This window comes from Siniperca chuatsi, linkage group LG23, assembly GCF_020085105.1.
Source record: "Siniperca chuatsi isolate FFG_IHB_CAS linkage group LG23, ASM2008510v1, whole genome shotgun sequence".
Lineage (NCBI taxonomy): Eukaryota > Metazoa > Chordata > Actinopteri > Centrarchiformes > Sinipercidae > Siniperca > Siniperca chuatsi.
The window spans coordinates 9509951-9531550 of record NC_058064.1 but is presented as its reverse complement, the minus strand read 5'-3'; the positions used below and the strand labels follow the sequence as shown (position 1 = coordinate 9531550).

Sequence of the window (21600 nt, the reverse complement as noted above, 5' to 3'; positions counted from 1 at the left end):
TGGTATCGAATATCGATATTTGTCAAGGTATCGTATCGAAGTTAGAAATTCTAGTATCGTGACAACACTACTATATGGGCAGAAAAATTCCTGTGCAACCACACAAATGGAAAACATTAGGGATGGTATGAAAAGCATAGAAAATAAACAAACATGATATCACATGAAACAAGTTGTACACATATTCATGAGAAAAGAAGAATAAGAATTCTTAATTTCTAGCATATCTGCTCTACATTTGTCTTCTGTTTCACAATAATATGTGGCTATAAAACAAGACTCATCGCCTAAAAATGAGCATGAATAACACAGCAACGTCACAGAGCAACATCTGGCATTCCAACATCATGTGAAAGGAAACCACACAGCTGAAAGCATGTTATCATTTTCCTTCTTTATTGGATACCAGTGTTCGCCTTGTATATGGATATGGTTGTTTTCATTAGTTTTTTTTCTTATTTATCCATAGTTTAATCCAGGTGACACATACAATTGGTTTAAACCATTTTGAACTGCAGTTCTGATTTATTTTCAACATGCTCAGGCAGGATTGTTCACATCAGATTACTTGAATGAGCAGAGGATGTGACAGTAGGGGTGGCGCAAACAGCAATGCCTCCAAAAAAAGGAAAGTTTTTTCCTGTCATCTTTTTGTAACAAATTCAGTCAGTCAAGGCAAATAAAGCACATTTACATCCGTTGTTTAAAATAACCAAGCTTGTCGTAACATCAAATACTTAAATATGTAAGAAAGTTGAGCCCTCTGGACTGCTATTGATCAAAAATGAATCAAAAAGTCTTTAAAAATCACTGTTTGTATTTGTTTTATCCAAATTCACTGCATCACCACAAATAATATTATGTCAATTATTATTGGGGAATCATAGTATAGTGTAACTTCAAATATACTCAATCTTAAATTAAATCCTAAACAAATTGTTTTTTAAGCCACTATGTGTAGAATTTGAAAATTAAGGACTTTGGTGTCCTTAGTGGTAGAATAAAAAACGCGATGTACATCACTGTCTCCCTTCCCCTCCCTCTACCGATTCGATCCAAGTAGACTGAGATGTATGGGCTGAAAGCAACACAGACTGCACCAATACTCACCAGGATTATCTTACTTTTTACAAATACTTTGAAACATGCTATAATTGCATAAAAATCCTACACATAGTGGCTTTAACTTGTTTTTTTTCTGCCTAAACATTCAGTAGTTGCATCAGATTAAAACAAATGCTAAAATGAATTTGCATTGACTATTTGACCCACTTTATATTAACTTTGTCATTTGTGATACATCATGTCCTCACACTCTGTAACTGAAGACATGGCAGAAAAACTTGGCTTCCAACAATTTCATCTCTACATCTGAGATGCTCTGCTGTGTTAAACCTGTTCTAAGTAGGAAAACAGCAAGTTGTTCATGCAGATGTCTAACAGGACAAAACAGTAGAAGACATTATCATCACGAGGTGAAAGATGGCTACAGAACTAATAGTTTGACACAAACACTGGCAGGTTTCACACTGTAATCACGTCGGAGTTCAGTGTCTTGCTTAAGGACACTGTAGCTAATCATATGGCTGCTACAGGGATCAAACATGTGACCTTTCCATGAAGAGACTCTAACCAATTGGTCACCCTGCAGCCATACTTTAGCTTGATAAATGTGACCAGTTGGCCTGAGACAGGAAAGAAAATGGACGACAATACTGCCATTGTGTACGCTCTATTTTGTTCTATCTTGTTCAACTTATTTTTCGTCGACCTCGTGCGCTTATTCGCTGTCTTTTTGAGAGTTGGATGAGTAGATTGATACTACTCTCATACCTGCATGCTAAATATGAAGCAACAGCAAGCAGCCAGTTATCTTAGCTTATTTTAGCATAGTGACTGGAAATGGTGAAACAGCTAGCTCTTTCTCTTTCTGAAAATAACAAAATCCAACTTTCAGCTGCTGTCAGTCAGCCTGGTGATGACGGTTTGGCCAGTCCGGCCACTGTCCTTTCAGCTCCTCAGGACCTGTTGCTGACAGGACAGCTGGTTCTAGGGACAGTGACGGCCTAACAGAGGTCGGAGTGGGTGTGGATTGAACAGACAGAATGCTTACGCGCTGCTCACATCTCGCTTTTAATGTGAACTCCCAGTAAAACTCACAGATTTAACACAAGATATATGACGTGATAATTAGTGAGCTTTAGAGGTGCTGGTAGGCTAGCTGTTTACCCCCGTTTCCAGTCTTTCTGCTAAGCTACGCTAACCAGCTGCTAGCTTTAGCTTCATATTTAACGGACAGATTTGTGAGTGGTATCAATCTTCTCATCTAACTCTCAGCAAGACAGAAAATAAATGTTTAACAAAATTTGAATTAACAAAACTATTCCTATATTGTATTAATATGTGATAAAACACAAGCATTATTATGAAACTGTAGAGTACATTTTGGCAAGCTCAACCACTTGATATGAAACCTGCGATTGGAATGTAAAAAAATCACTGAAGATATGCTGCCCTCATTGGCGATAGTGATGATATTGATCTTGCTCTTACATGTTCTTCCATGCAAGATCAACGACAGAAACTGCTAAAAATGTATCATGTAAGTGACTGAGTGTTTAATTATCGACTTACAAGTTGCACACGACACCTGAATGTAAGCTGTGCAGGTTGTAGCAGGAAGAGCACAGCGCTGAAGATTCAGATGTTTTTTGTTATTTGGACCTGTTGAGGTCAGTGAAGTTTGAAAAAGTATACTTTTGAAGAAAGACTGAACATCTAAAACTAATTGGGTATTATGCTAACCGACCAATATTAACACAACAGATTCATTTCCCTTTTGATAAGAAATCTCACCTTCTCAGTGGTTCTTTCATCACTCAGATAGGATGGAATGAGGGCATGAATCTGAACATGATGGAGATAGTTACAAATCTGTATACCAAGAGCACATACACATTAAAAATCATCATGCTTACTTAAAATTCACACTATGTCACATCTCATTCATTCACAATACTGGGCAGTACAGAAAAAATGAAAAAGGTGCAAATAAGAAACATCACAATAAGTAAAACAAATTGGTCAAAGTGTTCATCAAGTTCAGTTCGGAGTGTCGATGAGCCACATGTACATTTGGACTGGAAATTATTCGATTTTGTTTCACTTCATTAACTTCGTCCAACATGTAGCTCTCTTTAAGTTAATTTTACATGATGTCAGGGGTCACTATCACGTATTGATCCACAGAGCCAAGTGTGGCAAAGAAAATAAAAGTTCAAACACATTTAGAGCATTAGAAATATCCCTCGTTTGAATGATCTTCCTGCCTTAATACATCTCATAGGCACTGGACCTCATTTAACAGACAAGGAGTGGATAAAAGCTCAAAGCACTAACCTATCAACATGTTCTGTAACTTCAGCCTGATGAGTATGTTGAAGGATTGTGTTACACTCCATGCACTTTCCATGAGGATTCATGCTTTGTTGCAGTACTGACAATATGGCACGGTCACATTTATCACTCTTAAATAACATTTTAAAGAAAGACCCATTTCAAATCAAGTACATTTGTTTTCCTGGCCTGCAAGTAAAAAAACAAAACAAAAACAACAACAACTGTCGTGTCTGTCGTGTTGGCTTCTACATGAGCGAGTTAATTTTCCCTTGCGCATGAAAAAAATGTCAAAACAAAAGAAAAAAAAGAAATCACAATTATAAAAAGGAGCACAGGACAGAGGCTCAGTTCTTCCTGTACTTCGATGCAAAATGGTGACGACAATAATTGCATGAATAAATCACAATTTACCTTTTAAGGTGTCCAGTGTCTAAAGAAAAAAAAGGTCACCCATTAAAATGCCCCTTTGTGACATCGAGTCCTCAAGTCTTTTTCTGTCACTGCCTCTATTTATATCAGTGTCTCGCCAGAGCACAAGGACAGTGCGAGAGAGCGTATCAAAGAGACCACTGTTCCCTTGGCTTGGCACTTGGCAAGTGTAGTAAAGTTACTAAGAGATGACTTGGTAACTGTTCTCTAAAGAAGCGTGTCAGGCTGTTACCATTTACCTAAGGAGCCTGCTTGTCGGTGATGATGTCCACTTTGAGGTGAGGTACCTATAGTATGTGTGATGTTTTTTGCAACAACTGTTTGTATTCGTGATTATTTATGTCCATTATGCTTTCTCTCTTCTCTTCATGGCCACTTATGAACCTAAAAAAGTATTCACATGAATCCCCGAAAATCACATTTGGCAATCAAAAACAATACATGGACATCAGGGTGTATCCATTTTCCCTTTTCAGTGAAGGGTTAAAATGCAACTTGGCTAAACATTCTAGGGTATATAGTACTTAAGACTCCATTTCTAATGGCTCCTGCTTTGAACTAAAGCTCTATTTGGCACCAGAGAATGCCAATCAAGCGCTTGGTTGAAGAAAAGCAGAGAAAAATCCTTTCATACACATACTAGCCAGCTTTCACTCTTTCTCCCCCCTGCCAGTCTTTTTTTTCCCTCAATTAAATTTCAGCCCTATTCAAGCTACTAGGTACCAGGACACCATTATCTCTCCCTTGTTCCTCGCATTTCGCCAGTCTTTCAGTGCATTTTATTATTCCCCCTGGTCCTCCACTCCGTCTGTCTGTTTAACAAAAACCCAGAGGGGGGGTTTGGTCCAGCTGCCCCATATGTGAGTCAGATACAGTAGTCAGCATACAAAAAAAACCCCATCCCCCACCCATCCACCCACACATAGTTTCATATGTATTAGTCCCAGCTGAGGCTTTCCTAAAATACACACACATCTACACACACACACACACTTATTTTTGCCATGATGAACAACTTCTTGCTGTTTCACAAACTAATGTGTTTATCTGTTTCCTGTGTCCCACTGAACTTGACCTAGCCACTATCACTTGACTTAAAATCTCTATTTCCCTCCTTCCGGAGGGGGGCAGCGACCCACTCTCATGCGCAGTGTTCCACTTTTGTGGAGCTGCCAAAGCTGGACAAACTCCTCAGGCATGGCGTGGAACCATTTATAGGGCAGGATGTTGTCGTAGTAATGGTGGCTGACCGGCTGCTTGTCCAGGTCAACGGAAAATGGCCAGAAGCCATAGGCCGTCACTTCCTCGCACAGTCCCAAGGCCAAGCTGACCAGGAAGAGCCCAGTGGAGAGGCGCTTGGCGTTCACACTGCGGGCTTTCCAGAATTTTCCCACCGTGCGCAAGAAGTCAGGGTTGGCAAAGAGCATGGTGAGGTTGGAGGAGGTGTCTGCCAGGGCGTAATACGCCCGCAGTGAAGGGTCGGTGCCAGGCTTCATGGAGAACGCTGGCATGTAGATGTAGCTTGAGCCATAGAACTTCATACTGTCAACAAAAGCTTTTCTCGACCACAGAAGGTTCTGAAATCTGAGAGACAGAGTGATAGAGAGTGATAAATAGAAAGTGTGGTCGATATATATTACTCTTTTTTTAAATCCTATTCATGTGTGTATTTTTTCTTTTATATCATGTCTTAATGCCTTTTTATGTCATTTCCATTTCATGTTTATTTGATAGGGACAAATACAGTATACATAGAGAATTGCATAACAATTAACTAATGCAATGTATCACAGCATTTATAGCTACTGCTAATTTTCAATGCCTGTCCCTACAAGGGCCTTTAAAATAACAGACAAAACATATTCATAGACAACAAAGTTAAACTATGTGACCATTTTGTTGACCTTACTGGAAAATTCCTTCAGGTTAATTCTAATATGTTGACAATTTTGGTCTGATTTCAGTTCAGTAGGCAGCATATTCCATATGTTAGCTCTCTTAATAGAAAAGGACATCGGGTTTCTGTACGATACGTTACAGTTCCCTGCAGTAGTATTACTAGTGGACAATCCAAAGGCCTGTGACGGTCGCACCATGTTACAGAGAGCCTGAGGAGCCTGGCCAGGTAAACACTTGTGGATAAGATTGGCATTTGCAAATGTAATGTAGTATGTATGTGTAAAACTTAGCATGTCCAGGATGTAACAGTGGTGTGATCTTATTAGCCTTTTGTGCAATATTTGTATTGCACGATTGTATAACCTCTCTAGGGGTTTAGTCACTGATGAACTTGCCTGCAACCATTAACTGAGGTGTGAGAAAATCAATGAATGCATATCTGGTTTGGCTTATCAACTTTGTCTGTTACCTAGCAACCAATGCTACTTTTCTCATCTCACAAAGCTAAACAACTTTGTAACGGTTGGTTTTTCTCATTGAAACATACTGTAAGATACATTGAAACATACACAAAATGGAGCAAAAACCATGACAGGCACTTAACTTAAAGACAGATGAGTTAGGTGTTGGTAACATCTTTAGAGAAATCCAAAGATGTTCTTTTTGGGAAATTTACAACAACGCTAACTAAGGAGATAAAAGAAAGAGAGTGGGCTAAGATAGCAGACACAGTATGTGTGTATCTGGCACATCGTTAGGGTCTGCCATAAGTCTCTCAGTAAATAAGTTCCGCATTGGTTGTGTAAAAGCAATAAAAGAGCAGCCATACGGATTAAATAAGTTAGCTAACACTAACTGGTGTTAAAAGTGAAGGTTAGGACAGCTTAACAGTTATCCTAAAGTTAGGTGAGTTTATTTAAGATTTTGGGAAGTTAGGATGCTTGTGTAATACACTTTTCCTATCTTTAGTTAGGATTGACGTAGGAGTTGTTCATCTGTAATAACTTTTTTCTTAAATCAGGTCCTAACCCTAAATATCATGGTTAGCAAACAGTTAAAATAGGATGTGCAAGTTAGAAAGTTTCTGTAATACGTCCCCTGTTCTGTAAGTTATCAATATCTCTGCCAAAGAGATGAATGTGCAATGTTTTATTAGATAACAGAATTGATTTTGACTTTGTGTGATTCTGATAATCAAAAAGGAAGCTGATTACCTTTTCTCTATGATGCTGGGGTTGGCTGTAACCAGATGCGTTCTGGTTCCCACATCCTCCACATATTCCTTTGAAAGCGGTGGAAGGTTACACCTAAATGAACAAAACACACATGATATATTTAACATTTCGCATACTCTACACATGTACACACTCTCCACACACACAATGTACTGAAAATGGCACCCATTATTATGATTTATATGTTATTTAAGCACTTTTAGTATAAACAATTAAAGGATTTATGTTTTTGATTTAAGTCATTATGGCTCTTTACCTCCTGATTCAGCTAAAGGATTGGGAGCTAATGAATATACTACAAGCAGCAACAGCAGAAGAGACATTTAAAGTGGAATGACATGGCTGAGAAGCAGTTTCACAAATTTTGGTTTGCCAAAGCTGGCAGAATGGTTGCCATATTTTAAATCATTAATAACTCGAGTGACAATGTCCCTTTGTAATTACACCCTGTATTTCAGTGATGCACTGTTAAACATGTTAACATATTTTACCTAAGACACTTAGTTTCTCCCTCTGTCACCCACAAACAGTTTCAGTTTCAGTAAAAATGCTAAGTTAAACTGACATTGACATTACCATGCCAAATTTACGTTTCCTGTTTGCAGGAAATGAAGAACAGATGTATGTTTCCCTTCCGCTCTCTTTTCAACTCATTCTGCTTCAACAGTCTGCAGTAGTTGTCACGTTCTCAGGGAGGATTACAGTGTCTTCAGAGATGGTTTCTTTTGCTTTCAAAACCAATACAAATGCATCTCTTTGATTACTTGTTTCAAACTGAAAAAACACCTTTATCTCATATTCTTAATATTTAAATGACTCTCCTTGTGCCAGTGCCCAGTCACATCCCATTTTTTAAAATCCAGTATCTAGTTTACTTCAATGAGTGAAGCTCTTATTTTGCACCACCAGATGGTTTCATTTTGCTTTATGCCTTTCTGCTAATCTCCTCTTCCTCTCTTATCTTAGTTGATATTTTGCTTACTCACACCTAACCTCTTTTCTCTTTTGCCCTCGCTGTGGCCCATTTTTCTGTGTCTGTCTTTCTCTCTAGGCTACAGTCGACACCAGCTCTCATTATCACTGATGGCTGATGGGGTTTGGCTGCTCTCTTGGGCATGGCTGAAGAAGAAATCATATACATGCACGCACTTGAACTCACAGCTCCACAGAGTCCCTTGTTTCTCACCGCATGATGAAGTCGGCCTGGTCAATGTCCCTTCCACAGTTGCTGTGCTGGAGAATGCCACCGTTGCCCACCACCGCACACTTCTTCAGTGGCAGCTGCAGAGGATTGTCCTGGGCAGAAGGAAACATGCAGATCTGTTAGTGTACACACAGACACACCCACCTGGACATAAACACACAAAGCCACTTACACACATGCACAAAAACAAATATTCGTTTTCTCTCAACTCAGATCCCAAAATTGAGGAGGGTGCATGCATCACCCTGTGTTCAGCTATTTCAGCTGTTTATCCGTTACTTTCAGCTATTTCAACCATTTATCCTTTATGTTTAGCTAACTATTTCAGCCATTTCCATTACTTTTAGCTAGCTATTTCAACTGTTTATCCATTACTTTTAGGTAACTATTTCAGCCTTTTCCATTTAGCTAATTATTTGAACAAGTTTATTTATTACTTTTAGCTGGTAAGACGTCTCTGCTTGCTTGCTAACTATTTTGAACACGCTCTCAATCCAACACGTGGTGTTCTGGTGTTACAGCTCAATATGTGGATTTCTTTTTTTAAATTTGTATTTTTTCAAATTGGTTGATCTACTTCATCACTTCATCATTCCACATACGCCCTGGCAACTGCAGAAATAGCCCCCAGGTGGGTATCACTGCCGTATCATCATCTAAATTAATTAAGGTCTTATATGGGACAGTATTAAAGCACAGAGGACACTGAAATACCATGCTTCATGAGTCAATAGCCAAAATGCCCTTTCTCTTTGCCTTGGCTGCAAGTTGGAGGCATGGATTAAGCAAGATCGTGGAAACAATTGTGCTCATTATTCCCCTTGGAGTGCACACACTTCAGAATACACACACACACACACACACACACAAAAACGCACACACACCTCAGGGTGTCTTTTAGACCGTAACAGCACATCAAGCAGGGAAGGGGAACCAGCAAGTTGGGCTAAAACTTGAGAGTTTGACACTTATTACAGTGTGTTAACACGTGGTCCAGCTGTTTCAAGAGGCTGCTCACTGCAGAGCCAATGGGTGGAGCTGGACTAGGTCCAGCCGCGCTCCCAAGAACGATGGAGGCCAGTTTGAATACAGTACTGTGGTGGTTTTCTTTCTTTCTTTCTTCCTGGCAACTCGGGGCTGATCAGCCTCTCGGTGAACATGGCCGGACCAGGACCGAACACAGCCTCTGAGACCGACAGGGAATTCAGTACAGAGGTGATTTATGGAGTTTCTTGTAGTTAACTGCAAACTGCTGCTAACTTTAGTGCTGTTAGCTCGGTTAGCCATGCTTACTCAGCTAAGGGCACTACAGTTAGAAGCAGTTAAAATCCGTAAATCACCTTGGCACTGTATTCCCTCCTGGCATCAGAGGCTGTGTTTGGTTGCCCCGCTAACGACAGCCACACTTAGCAGCTGTTACTGAGTTGAAGCTGAGGAGCCGTAAGACATCGGAGGGAAAACTAGAAAATATTTTCTCTTGGTTTGGGTCGCTCAATATAATGTAGGGCTGCAACTAACAATCATTTTCATTTCAGATTAATATGCTGATTATTTTTTCAATGAATGTTTTAGTCCATAAAATGTCAGAAATTGGTGAAACAATACCCACCACAGTTCTTGTTTTATCTGACCAACATCCCACAGCCAAAAGATATTCAAGTTACCATAATGTAAAACAGAAAAAAGCAGCAAACCTCACATTTGAAAAGCTGGAACCAGCTACTGTTGTACCTTAATCTTTAGTTTTTCAGTGTCAGTTTCAATGTTTCAAAGGAGCAACAACATTTTGCTGAAATCAGATTTGTTATGTATTTATTTAAAGCATAACCTTTTCCCCAGCCATTTCTGTTGCATGGGACACCAGGAGGAAGAACTTCATGAAGTGAACATCAGAAGAAGAAGAAGAAATCATAGGAAACTACTGTACAGTCCAGTGAACTGTATGTATAGATGCTCTGTTTGAGCCATTGAACTAACCAGCAATTAATTGTCAAAGCCTTAATTGGCACATTCCCTGGCAGATGCTCAGATACTGTAGCTGTTGCCAGCTTGGTGTAGTGAGGCTGTCTGTCTGTGTTCAGACCTGCAATCACAGCACTGGTAGTTTAGAAGAGGATATGTGTGTGTGTGTGTGTGTGAGAGAGAGAGAGCTTGTGCTTCATCCATCCCACGTAACTACTAGCTGCCTTCGCTCTGAGAAACACATATAGCTGAGAGGCCACAATATAATCTTGTAGGGTAAATGTAACACAATAACCTAGGTCTTGCAAGTTGCAAAGTTACAAAGTTGCACCACGCAGCAGGATATCACCATAACCTTGCACTGCAGTCTGACACAGAGAAAAATAACCACAATGAAACGATTAACTAACATTATTCAAACAAAACAACACACACTCAACCCGTATGTGAACAGGGAATATTTAAACAACAGTGATGTCACAACACAAACACACACAGTTAAGGAAATGTTGCATAAAATGGGTAGAAGATTACTTTTTACAATTCAAATTAAAGGGTCAGTTCACCCAAATCATAAAAGACACCATATCATTCATCACTTTTCCCTACTGGGATGTAGCCATGCAAATATGTTCGGATTCATTCACTGAGGTTTTGAGATATCTGCTTCATAGATTCTGCCACCACCCTAGATTAAGAAACCAGAACATTGCGTCTGGGAAGACACATTTCTGAGTTTTTCAAATGTAAAAAAAATGTATTTACCTAATCTAAAATGGGGTGGTGGCAGATATCTCAGCAGTGGATACAGTTTCTCAAAACCAGTTATAAATAATAAATGGTAATGTGGATTAGGGCTGCATTTAAGTAACTCTTAATTTTCATTAGTGATGTATGTGTCAATTATTTTAATCAATTAAACATTTTTAATGTCATAAAACAGTAAAAACATCACAATGTCCATCACAATTTCCCAAAACCAAAAGGTCTTGCTAGCCAACAGTCCAAAATCCCTAAATATTTGGTTGACAATGATATAAAACAAAGAAAAGCAGCAAATTTTCACATTTGAGAAGCTGGAGCTAATAAATCTTTGGCATTGTTCCTTGAAAAAGTGACTCATATGATGACATTTTTTAGTGTAAATAGTTGCAGATAAATTTTTCTCAATTGACTAATCAATTAATCAACTCATTGCTTTAGCTCTAATTTGGATGAACCCAGTGTATTCTGAATTTAGAGCATAAACACTTTTTGGCAATAAAACAGTGTATAAATTCTACACACACACAAAAAAACCCCAGTTACATTAAACTCTGTTTTTACTGAAAACCTACTGCTGTACATTCATGCACACGCACCCACACTGTGGTTTAGCTGGGCCACTCTTGCTTCATATTCTCATTTTTTATTTATTCACGCTCACCTCCCCCATCCTTCATGAATGAACATGCACAGTTCACGTCTGTAAATGAGGTATTCATCCATTTGCCAACCAGGATATTAAACTGCAGATCTGCAGCATCGGTAACAGAGATCCAGTCTTGATTATTAGTGAGATGTACCGCCCCTTAGATACAAAAACCACAGCAACAGCACTTACACCGGAGTTTCTCATTTTGTCATGTTTCCAGGCACAAACAAATACTAACACCCTCATCCACATATACGAACCCACACACCCATACACAGGCATGGAACCATGTAAAAATAGCCCAACAGTCCTTATCTGGATAAAGATACACATTCACAGAGGCATAAATCCACATTGTAGGTCCATTTTTGCACTGTGCTACATTCTCATGAACAGAGAATGGACATGGACAGAAAAAGGGAAATAACTTGGGAGGGTGAAACTTGGAGCTGAAATTTGTCCAGACCCTCAACAGAGCACATCCTCCTCCAGTTTACAGTTTACACGTTTAAACACCCCTATCTTAGATTAGACTGCAGTGTAAAAAATCATGACAGGACATATCCTCTTGAGTGATAAACACAGAACAGATTTGATGTAAAAAAAAAAAAAAAAAAAATGTCATATATATATATATATATATATATATACAAATGATATATAAACACTTCAAATTTGTCCTGCACCTCTCCAACTATTCCATATCGTGTCTCTATAAAAACCTTAATTTATTGGTCCTGAAGTGACTTGAAGAAAAAGTGAAAGACGAATATCATGGCGATGAATATAAAAATGAAAGTGCAATGTGTAGTATCTTTCATTTTACTGATGTTTGCCGCATCGTTTTAGGTGTCCTGTTGCTCTAACCGGTCCTTCCTCTCACATCTCCACACCTTAATATTGACACCCTTCACACTGTAGAACACTTTACCAGTAATCCACTCTCCTTTAGCGAGTGTCTCTGTGCTTCACTGCCCCCTCCCCACCTCCATTATGGATCTACAACGATCCATGTTAAAGCCCAAAGTCCCCACAACGGTGTCGTATTGCGCTGAGTGGGACAAAAATTGTTTTCCAATATCTAGTCTTGGTTACTTTCCAAGAACACAGCTGCCTGTCTCAAAGCCTTATGTTTTTTGACAAACAAGTCTGTGGTTTCTCTAAATGAAAAACACTTAAAGCCAACACAGCACAATAGAATAAAAGAATCACACTCTTTTGCATGTGATGCCAAAACCAACAGAATGTCACTGCAATGTAGATGGCACTATTTACATTATGAAATGTATGATTAAAACCTCTTGTATTACTGCTTCTTCTACACACCTGTACAAAGAGTGGGTAGGTCTCATTGTTGACGGTGTGCGAGTGGTAAAACTCGCCATCGTACCACAGGACCTTGCCCATTGGCGAGTTCTCCTTGGTCACTGCAAACATCTTCTGTGGATTGCAGCACTCTGTCAGCAGCTTTCTGTGCAGAGAGGAAGCAGGAAATAACAAGTCTCTGATTATGACAGTTTGACACAGATACAATGTCAGCATTTAGTAACAGGCTCATGAAATTGATGTTGCTCTGAACTGTTCCTAATAATCCATAGGACAAAAACTGACCAAACTGAGGTTTTTAAAAGCTCTGTGACATTAAAACCACTTCTCCAAGTCAGCATCACTTCCTCCTGCCGGCCCAATCTGCTGCACTGTAGGTGTCAGCTTCTCTCATGATCCTAATCGGCTTTGCCTCTGAGAACTGTCTGCACATATTCTCATGGGAATATGGTTTAAATAAGACTGTCACAGTATAACTAACATGCCCTGTTGATCTGGTCTGCTGTCCAAATGAAAGACCCACACAGTGTCTGTGGTACTAAAATAGTGTTTATGATGTGTTTGTATCTAGTGTGGCCTTACTTTAATATTCCTGTGGGATATTTTGCAAAGTTTTGACACATTCAAATCTTTAAGAATGTTTTTTTTTGTTGTTGCAGAAATACAGTTGTTATTTATGCGAGATTGGGGTTATTTTATGCAATACTAATACTTAGATAAACTATTTTCTATTGGGTGTCCATAACAATCTAATCACAATGACATTATGCCCATACGTTCAGCGACTCCAGATACAGACAAAGGAGGTCACACTTTGTGCCCAGAAACCCTTCTGATGATATTTGTTGCTTTATATTTAACTTATTAAACATTACAACATTATTTCCCTTTAGTGCTCTAAAGTGGATGCAGGGTAAAAAAAAAAAATCATATAGCCTACAAAGGGAAAATCGCACTTTAGGAAACACTGCTTTATATCAACAGAAATCTGAGCCCAGAGACGAACCTGTATAAATCGATGCCCGTCTGGTTCTTCTGCCATACTTGCCCCTGCCTCAGCACCTCTTCCACTATTTCTTTATCGCCGGGGAGTCTGTAGCCGGGGAAAATGTAAAACCAGCAGAGCACCAGCACGCACAGAGCGGCCCACACCAGCTTGCCCCGATGGCATCGCACAAACATCTTCCCCCCTCTTGTCGGTGCAGTAAAACGCAGGCTCGCTCCAAAGCTGGTCTCTCCGTCCGCTGCAAATCCCCGTTTCATTCCGCAGACGGGGTGGATAATGAATGGAGCTGCAAAATGGTCTGTTACCGGGTTTTTTGGCTCAAGCATCGGTCTGGAAATCCGGTTTTGTGTCGGTGAGGCTCTGATGGAGAGGAGCAGAAGCGTCTATCCCTGCAGCAGCTCATACTCGGTTGCCGGGTCGTGGTACAGTGTGTCGGGCTCTGCAGGAATCCGCCGCGCTGCTCTCGGTGCATCACCACCATCATTACAGCCTGAGGACTGTGAGGAATCATGCGGGCCCCCTCCCCACCCGGTGTCCCGCTGTCCCGCTATATCTCAAGCCGAAAGGGGTCTTCGTGTGTCCCCAATCCGGCCCACCTCGATCCTCTTTCCCGCCCTCCTGTCCTCTCCTCGGGCCTCCGCTGTTCTCGTCCTGCTGCAGGGTCTGAGGTGCAAGTGAGTCCAATTTAGTGTCCCTCCACCTCCCACTCTTTCTCCTGTCAACACCCCCTCCTCCGCCGAGACAAAGCACTTCTTGTGCTGTATGATGCACGGAAGTTCGCAGAGTAGCAGACCTGAGAACGGAAGTCTTCCTTCCTTCCTTTGTTGGGCCTTAACCCCTTTAGACATTGTTTTCACACTGATAGTTGTCATTTGATCATTCACTATAGATTCTTCTGTATGGATACATATTTTCCTTTTTTAATTTTTACTTTGGAACCCACTTTCAACTTGCTGAAATTAAACCATTTGTAAACTTGGGAATTATTTTGAAAGTCCTGCTTTACAGTCCAGGTTTCATCCCCGATGGCTTGACACGAGCCGCTGAAGCGTGACAGCGTCTCTCCTCGACTCACCGCTGAGGTTTGTGATGTGAGGTGCTGCCGCCCACTGCTGGACTCAGTCTGCACTGAACGGAAAAGGCCTTAAGATGATTTATTGAGACGCCACTGCAGCTGTCGGCAACAGTACCACACCCTAACTCCACAGTGAAGTTACCTTATGATCTTGTTTTAATCCAGACACATTCTACCATTCTACCAATTCCTGTTCTACAAAATGGAGCAGCACACTCGCATTCTACCCAACAATATAAGTATAGCAACCACAAGAATCTATACAATAAAATTCTTGTATCCACTGTACAATACAGGATAAATATACAGCATAAACATAGAAAAAAGAACAGGCACTACTTGACTAGTTATAGGAGTGAGATTTAAGGGTAAATTTAGGATTAGGTTAGGGACAAAATTAGACATGAATGTACATGTCCTACAAGGCTATTTGTGTGCATCTTTTTCTGTGTATGATAGCCTACTAAAATCCAGCTGCATTGTTTTTAGACAGACTTGTCTTCGCCCTCACTAGTCCTCTTGTGGAATTGCTATGTGCTAATGCAGATGCTTCACGGTTCAAGGTTGCTTCTATTTTCTCTCAAAGGAGAAGTTTTTTGTGAAGTGGCTGTTTGGTCTCACCTATGTACCGTTCTTCACTCCATTCAATACAGCGAGGAAAACTGCAAAGAACGGTACATAGGAGACCAAACAGCCACTTCACAAAAGACTTTATCAGCACAGACGACACGCTAACTCAGGATCACAGAGCGCCGTGCATTTGCATCTAAAAGCTACAAACCACACATTTGAAGAGCGAGGTGAAGATTCTAAGTAGAGAGAAGAGCTGGTTTGAACGGGGCGTCAAGGAAGCCATTTTTGTGAAAAAAGAGAAACCCTCTTTGAACAGAAATGGTGGTCTGAGATCCAATCTGCCCAAAGTTTACCACAGTGTATTAACACCTTGGTCATGCCAATCATATGCTAATCAGGTACTTAACAGTGATGAGGGAGGTGCAGCCAGAAAACAATAGGCCTGATTACTGATTACTGGGCCATCTTGGAAACTATTAGGTCAGTTTCAGGTGAAACTAGCTAATTAACAGATACTCAGGTAGACTCCTTCCTGAGGGCAGGGCTTATGTAACACAGAGTAGCTTAAATTTCTATTTCCCGTCCCATTTTTTCACAATTGAGAATGACTTCTGGATGGGAGCCGAAACGTCTTGATTCTGAAAACAGTGTCCAGATGACTACGACTGAAACCTTTTCTACGATAGTAATAACAGTTATTTCTCTTTCCAGTTGTTCAGCAGTCAACACTACATAAACAGACAGATCACAAAAGACACTTAATAAAAAAATAAAAACACATTTGCAAACACACGACCCCCATTCTGAAAAATCACCCTTAGTAATTTTACACTTTAGATGCCTACAGCCAAGTACCCAATAATGACAACCATCCCACAGTTATCTCACAGCCCCCCCGTCTGAATATATAGGCTGATAAAAGTGTGGGCTACTCTGGGCACCCGCTGCACCCTCTTGGGAATCTCTAAGGGCAGCGTCAAGGTTAGATCAGTGGGCAGAGGGATGCCATGGTAGGCCACTTGGCTACCGTCATGTGTCAGCTGCTCTCTCTGCCGCTTGTCCAAACAAAGGGGCCAATATGGAAGTCTGTACAAGATCCAGAAAGTGCAAGGAGACAGGCAAAAAACAAACAAAAAAGAAAAACGAAAAAAACACCTGCATCTTGTTAGATATTGATACTAAAATGTTCTGTTGATGATGATTATAAACAAAAGAGTCTTTATTAGATATAAGGACGAGGAAATAGAAGTGGTGGAAGAAGTATTCAGATCTTTTACTTAAGTAAAAGTAGTGATACTGCGGTTTAAAAATACGCCATTACAAGAAAAAGTCTTGTATTGAAAATGTCAATGTATTTTTAGCAAAATGTACTTAAAGTATAAATAGTAAAAGTATTCATTGTGCAGAAAAGTGGCCCCTACTAGTATTGTATATATTACAGTACATTATTGGATTATTATTACCAATGCATTAATGTGTAAGTAGCATTTTACTGTTGCAGTTGGTTGAGATAGAGCTAATGTTAACCACTTTTTATATTTAATAACTAATGATTAGTTCTGAATGTGACTAGTAACCACAGCTGTCAAGTGAAGTAAAAAGTACAATGTTTACCTCTGAAATGTAGTGACGCAGAAGTATAAAGTAGCATAAAATGTAAATACTTAAGTACAGTACTCGAGTAAAAGTGCTTAGTTACTTTCCAGCACTGGTTAAAAAGAAAATATTAGTAATAATCTTCTTTGAGTTCTATTGATTTTCAGAAGCAGTTATTGCTTTTTCCTGGATTCACCATTTAAATATAAACAGTGGTGGAAGTATTCAGATACTTTACTTAGGCTAAGTAAAAGTAGAAATATCACGGTGTAAACATACTCCATTATTAGTAAAAGTCCTACATGAAAATGATACTTAAGGAAAAGTACAGTATCCTCTGCAAAATGTACTTAAAAAGCACTGTGGAATGACCTCTCCCTGTGTGGTCTATTATCATACCGATGCCTTAATATGTATGCAACATTTTAATGTTATAGTTGGTCAAAGTGGAGGTCATTTTCCGCTCCAATTTTTCTATAACAGTGCATATTTTATAAACCGATCAAAATCTTGATCTGTAAAGTAACTGGTAACTATAGCTTTCAAATAAATGTAGTGGAGGAAAAGTATGAAGAAGCATAAAATGGAAATAGTCAAGTAAAGTACCTCAGTATCTCTCTCTCTCTCTCTCTCTCTCTCTCTCTCTCTCTCTCTATAAAAAAAAAAAAAACTTCGTCCTTCACCCTCCGCGGATGGTCTCATCCTTCGAGCTCGGGTCCTCTACCAGAGGCCTGGGAGCTTGAGGGTTCTGCGCAGTATCTTCGCTGTTCCCAGTACTGCACTCTTCTGGACCGATATGTCTGGTGTTCTTCCAGGGATCTGCTGTAGCCACTCCTCCAGTTTGGGGGTCACTGCCCCGAGTGCTCCGATGACCACGGGCACCACTGTTGCCTTCACCTTCCAGGTCTTCTCCAGCTCTTCTCTGAGCCCTTGGTACTTCTCTAGTTTCTCATGTTCCTTTTTCCTGATGTTGCCATCACTTGGTATTGCCACGTCAACCACAACGGCTTTCCTCTGCTGTTTGTCAACCACCACGATGTCTGGCTGGTTCGCCATTACCATTCTGTCAGTCTGAATCTGGAAGTCCCACAGGATCTTGGCTCGGTCATTCTCTACCACCTTTGGAGGTGTTTCCCACTTTGACCTCAGGGTTTCCAGTCCATACTCCGTGCAGATGTTCCTGTACACTATGCCAGCCACTTGGTTATGGCGCTCCATGTATGCTTTTCCTGCCAGCATCTTACACCCTGCAGTTATGTGCTGGATTGTCTCAGGGGCCTCTTTGCACAGCCTACACCTTGGGTCTTGTCTGGTGTGGTAGATCTATATCTATCTATCTATCTATATATATATATATATATATATATATATATATATATATATATATATATATATATATATATATATATATATACACACACACACACACATATATATCTATATCTATATATATCTATATATATCAATAAATGAATAATAGTCTCGAACATTGTTTGGGCCATGTTATGTATATTATAAAGTGGTTTTAAATGTCAACACAGACCCCAAAGTCAACATCTAGTCATATCATGCCTGAGATGGCTGGGTCATGACACTGGGTTCAGATGGATTATGTAGCAGACAACTGACAAAACAAATAACACTTCAAAGAGTAGGTGAGGATGGACTAAAATCCTTGAGGATCACGCATCAGCAGCCTGCCTTAGAGAATAGTGCGGCTGTAGCTGATGTCCCTTTTTCTTTCTTTCCATCCCAAAGGTTCAAAATCAGTTCAATTGTTCAGATTTACAACCACCTAAGGAGAACTATGGGGCGACACATTGAGCTGTCACCTACCTATTAATGAAAGGCAGCGACTGTAGAAAGTGCATTACAAGCACTTCCCTGATACCAAAGCCTCCCTATTTTATTTTTTTTATTTTTGTGTGTATGTGTCTGTATGGAGACAGGAGGGAGTTGGGTTGCATCAGAAATAGCTCTCCCACCTGCTGAGGATCACTGAAAAAAAAAATGATGACAGAACATTTGTTGCCCCCCTGCGTCTTCCTCCTTTTATTGCCTCTCATTGCTCACTGGGGTATCGTCTCTTTAGCTCCTGTTCCCTCTGTTGTATTAGTAGCAGAAACCAACACTCTGTGGTGTTTGACGCTGTAGTGCTAATATAACAGGAACTTTGATGGCATATGTCAAAGAGATTATATATCTGCTAGAATACCCTGGAAAACTAGGAAAATTAATTTAAATTTCAGAGGCTTGTAGTGTAAGAATTATTAATACTGGCAAATGTTTGTAATAATACACCTATGATGAGATACCTTACTTGGGGACTTGACATAAGGAATATTAAAAGTGAAAATCACACACACACACACGTTTTATTTCATTTCATTAGTCATAAACTGGGCTGTGCACACGCGCGCATATGGGGGGACACAACATAAGGAAGGAGATATTCAAAGTGAAAATCGCCGACACAAGAAATCACTTCAAGTTTTAACATGCTATCTTCTCATTCATTTTCACTCTGGTTTCTAATTTCTGAGAAGCCCTCACAACTCCCAAACTCCCAAGCAAAGGTTCAGCATAGACTCTTCCCTGTTTCGTGCAACTCTTCCGAAGATGTCCTTGTAGCTAATGCTCAGTTTATCAAAAACACCTTAGCACTTGCATCAGCTTTATTCCAGTATAAGCCAGTGGAAAGAAGAGAAACTTGATGCTTAGGGGTTAAGTGATTTGCAAGAAGTATCAGCGCTCAGGCCGAGCTTGGAATGCATGCTCTGAGATCTTGGTGAAGTCAGGCCAAGAAATTGTTGACAGCAGATGTAACTGCAAAAACACACATGTAACAGGACAAAGGTGTCAATTGAGGTGAAGAGGTCAGAGAGAACACAGGCCTTTTAATGAACAAATTCATTTAGAGATATTTCACTGGATAAGTGGAAATGTTTGATGATGAAAAGTCACTTGATTAGCGTGGCTAAAAATGTAAAATAAAACAATAAACAATTTGAGTGAATTATTTCTTTAAAGGACCAGTGTGTAAGATTTAGGAGGATCGATTGGCAGAAATGGAATATAATATTAAAATAAGTATGTTTTCATTAGTGTATAATCACCTGAAAATAAGAATCGTTGTTTTCATTACCTTAGAATAAGCTCTTTATATCTACAGAGGGAGTGGGTCTCCTTCCATGGAGGCCGTCATGTTGCACCGCCATGTTTCTACAGTAGCCCAGACTGGACAAACCAAACAATGGGTCTAGATAGGGCCTTTCGCGAGTTTCGCAGCCACCATAGTTGGGGAGGGCGATGCAAGCATAATTCAAATTGTTGCAATCTGCAATTTCACTGTTAGATGCCACTAAATCCTACACACTGCTCCTTCAAATCTGATCTTGTGTGTTGACAGTGTTACTGAATTCATGTTACCACTGTCAAAGCAGCCTATAATGGGAGAGGAGCTTGACCTATTCTTAGAATATGATTATGTGCTTTTGCTATGTGTGAGGGCTTTGGGTGTGTATCATCAAATGCATTATTACTTGGCTAGAATTTTAACTCTTGGCCCATTTTTATTTTTCTTACCCTAACTCATGCATACACTTACTTAGAATGAATGTTTAGTTTACAGTTTATTTACTTTCTTGCCAAGAGGTAAATGAGAAGATACCACTCTCACATTTATACGCTAAATATGAAGCTATAGTGAGCAGCCGGCTCATTTATCTTAACATTAGCCATAAAAACGGGAAGCAGTGGGACACAGCTAGCCTGACTCTGTCCAAAGATAACAAAATCCATCTAACAGCACATCCAAACTCCCTCATCAACACATTATATCTTGTTTGTTTAAATCGGTACATAAACTAAAGTGAAAAACTTGGCCAGTGTTAAATACGGCAACTTCCTGGAGTCAGCACTAGTTGCCTAGCAACTGGTCCTGGCCAAGGAATACAGTGGTCCGGCACATAAACTCCTGTAAAACTACGAATTGACATTTTTTACATGGATTAAACAAGCAGATAAAACATGTTCATTAATTGGTTTTTAAAAAAGGTGCTAGTAGGCGGATTTTGTTACCTTTGGACAGAGCCAGGCTAACTGTTTCCCCCTGCTTCTAGTCTTTATGCTAAGCTAAGCTAACCAGCTTCTGGCCCCAGGTACATATTACCAACTCTTGGCAAGAAAGAAAATAAGCATATTTTCCAAAATTTCTAACATTCCCTTTAAGTTATACTCCTAAATGTGAAAGATACAATGGTGTCAATATTTGTGACTATTAAATACACTGATGTATTTTTTTCTTAACTGTTCCAAGTGGGACCAATAAGATTATTTCACACAACAAGAGGCAATAATAGGACAATACCATTAAGGTAATGCTCATGATTTATTATTACACTCCTTGGTCACAGTGTCAGGGGAGGTGATATTTCATGCTTGGTCCCATGCCAGCACATTCTTGGGACCAGACGTTATATC

General features: G+C 39.9%; 1 protein-coding gene across 1 annotated transcript; it reads right to left on the bottom strand.

The window, feature by feature from the left end:
- Nucleotides 1-379: 379 nt before the first annotated feature.
- On the bottom strand, nucleotides 380-14636 carry st8sia1 (ST8 alpha-N-acetyl-neuraminide alpha-2,8-sialyltransferase 1). Its single transcript, XM_044186343.1, has 5 exons — nucleotides 13875-14636; nucleotides 12869-13013; nucleotides 8149-8258; nucleotides 6942-7034; nucleotides 380-5412 (listed from the first exon to the last, which is right to left on the bottom strand). The coding sequence occupies exons 1-5, from the start codon at nucleotides 14198-14200 to the stop codon at nucleotides 4932-4934; spliced, it is 1155 nt and encodes a 384-aa protein (XP_044042278.1). The 5' UTR covers nucleotides 14201-14636; the 3' UTR covers nucleotides 380-4931.
- Between the last annotated feature and the right edge of the window lie 6964 nt (nucleotides 14637-21600).

Bases quoted from the DNA above. Each gene is read 5' to 3' on its own strand.
- st8sia1 (XM_044186343.1), bottom strand. From the start codon at position 14,200: ATGCTTGAGCCAAAAAACCCGGTAACAGACCATTTTGCAGCTCCATTC. The intron at 8,259-12,868 runs GTGTGTAGAAGA...CCTTCTGCCCAG, and splicing joins CCTACCCACTCTTTGTACAG to GACAATCCTCTGCAGCTGCC. The intron at 5,413-6,941 runs GTAATCAGCTTC...TCTGTCTCTCAG, and splicing joins CCCAGCATCATAGAGAAAAG to ATTTCAGAACCTTCTGTGGT.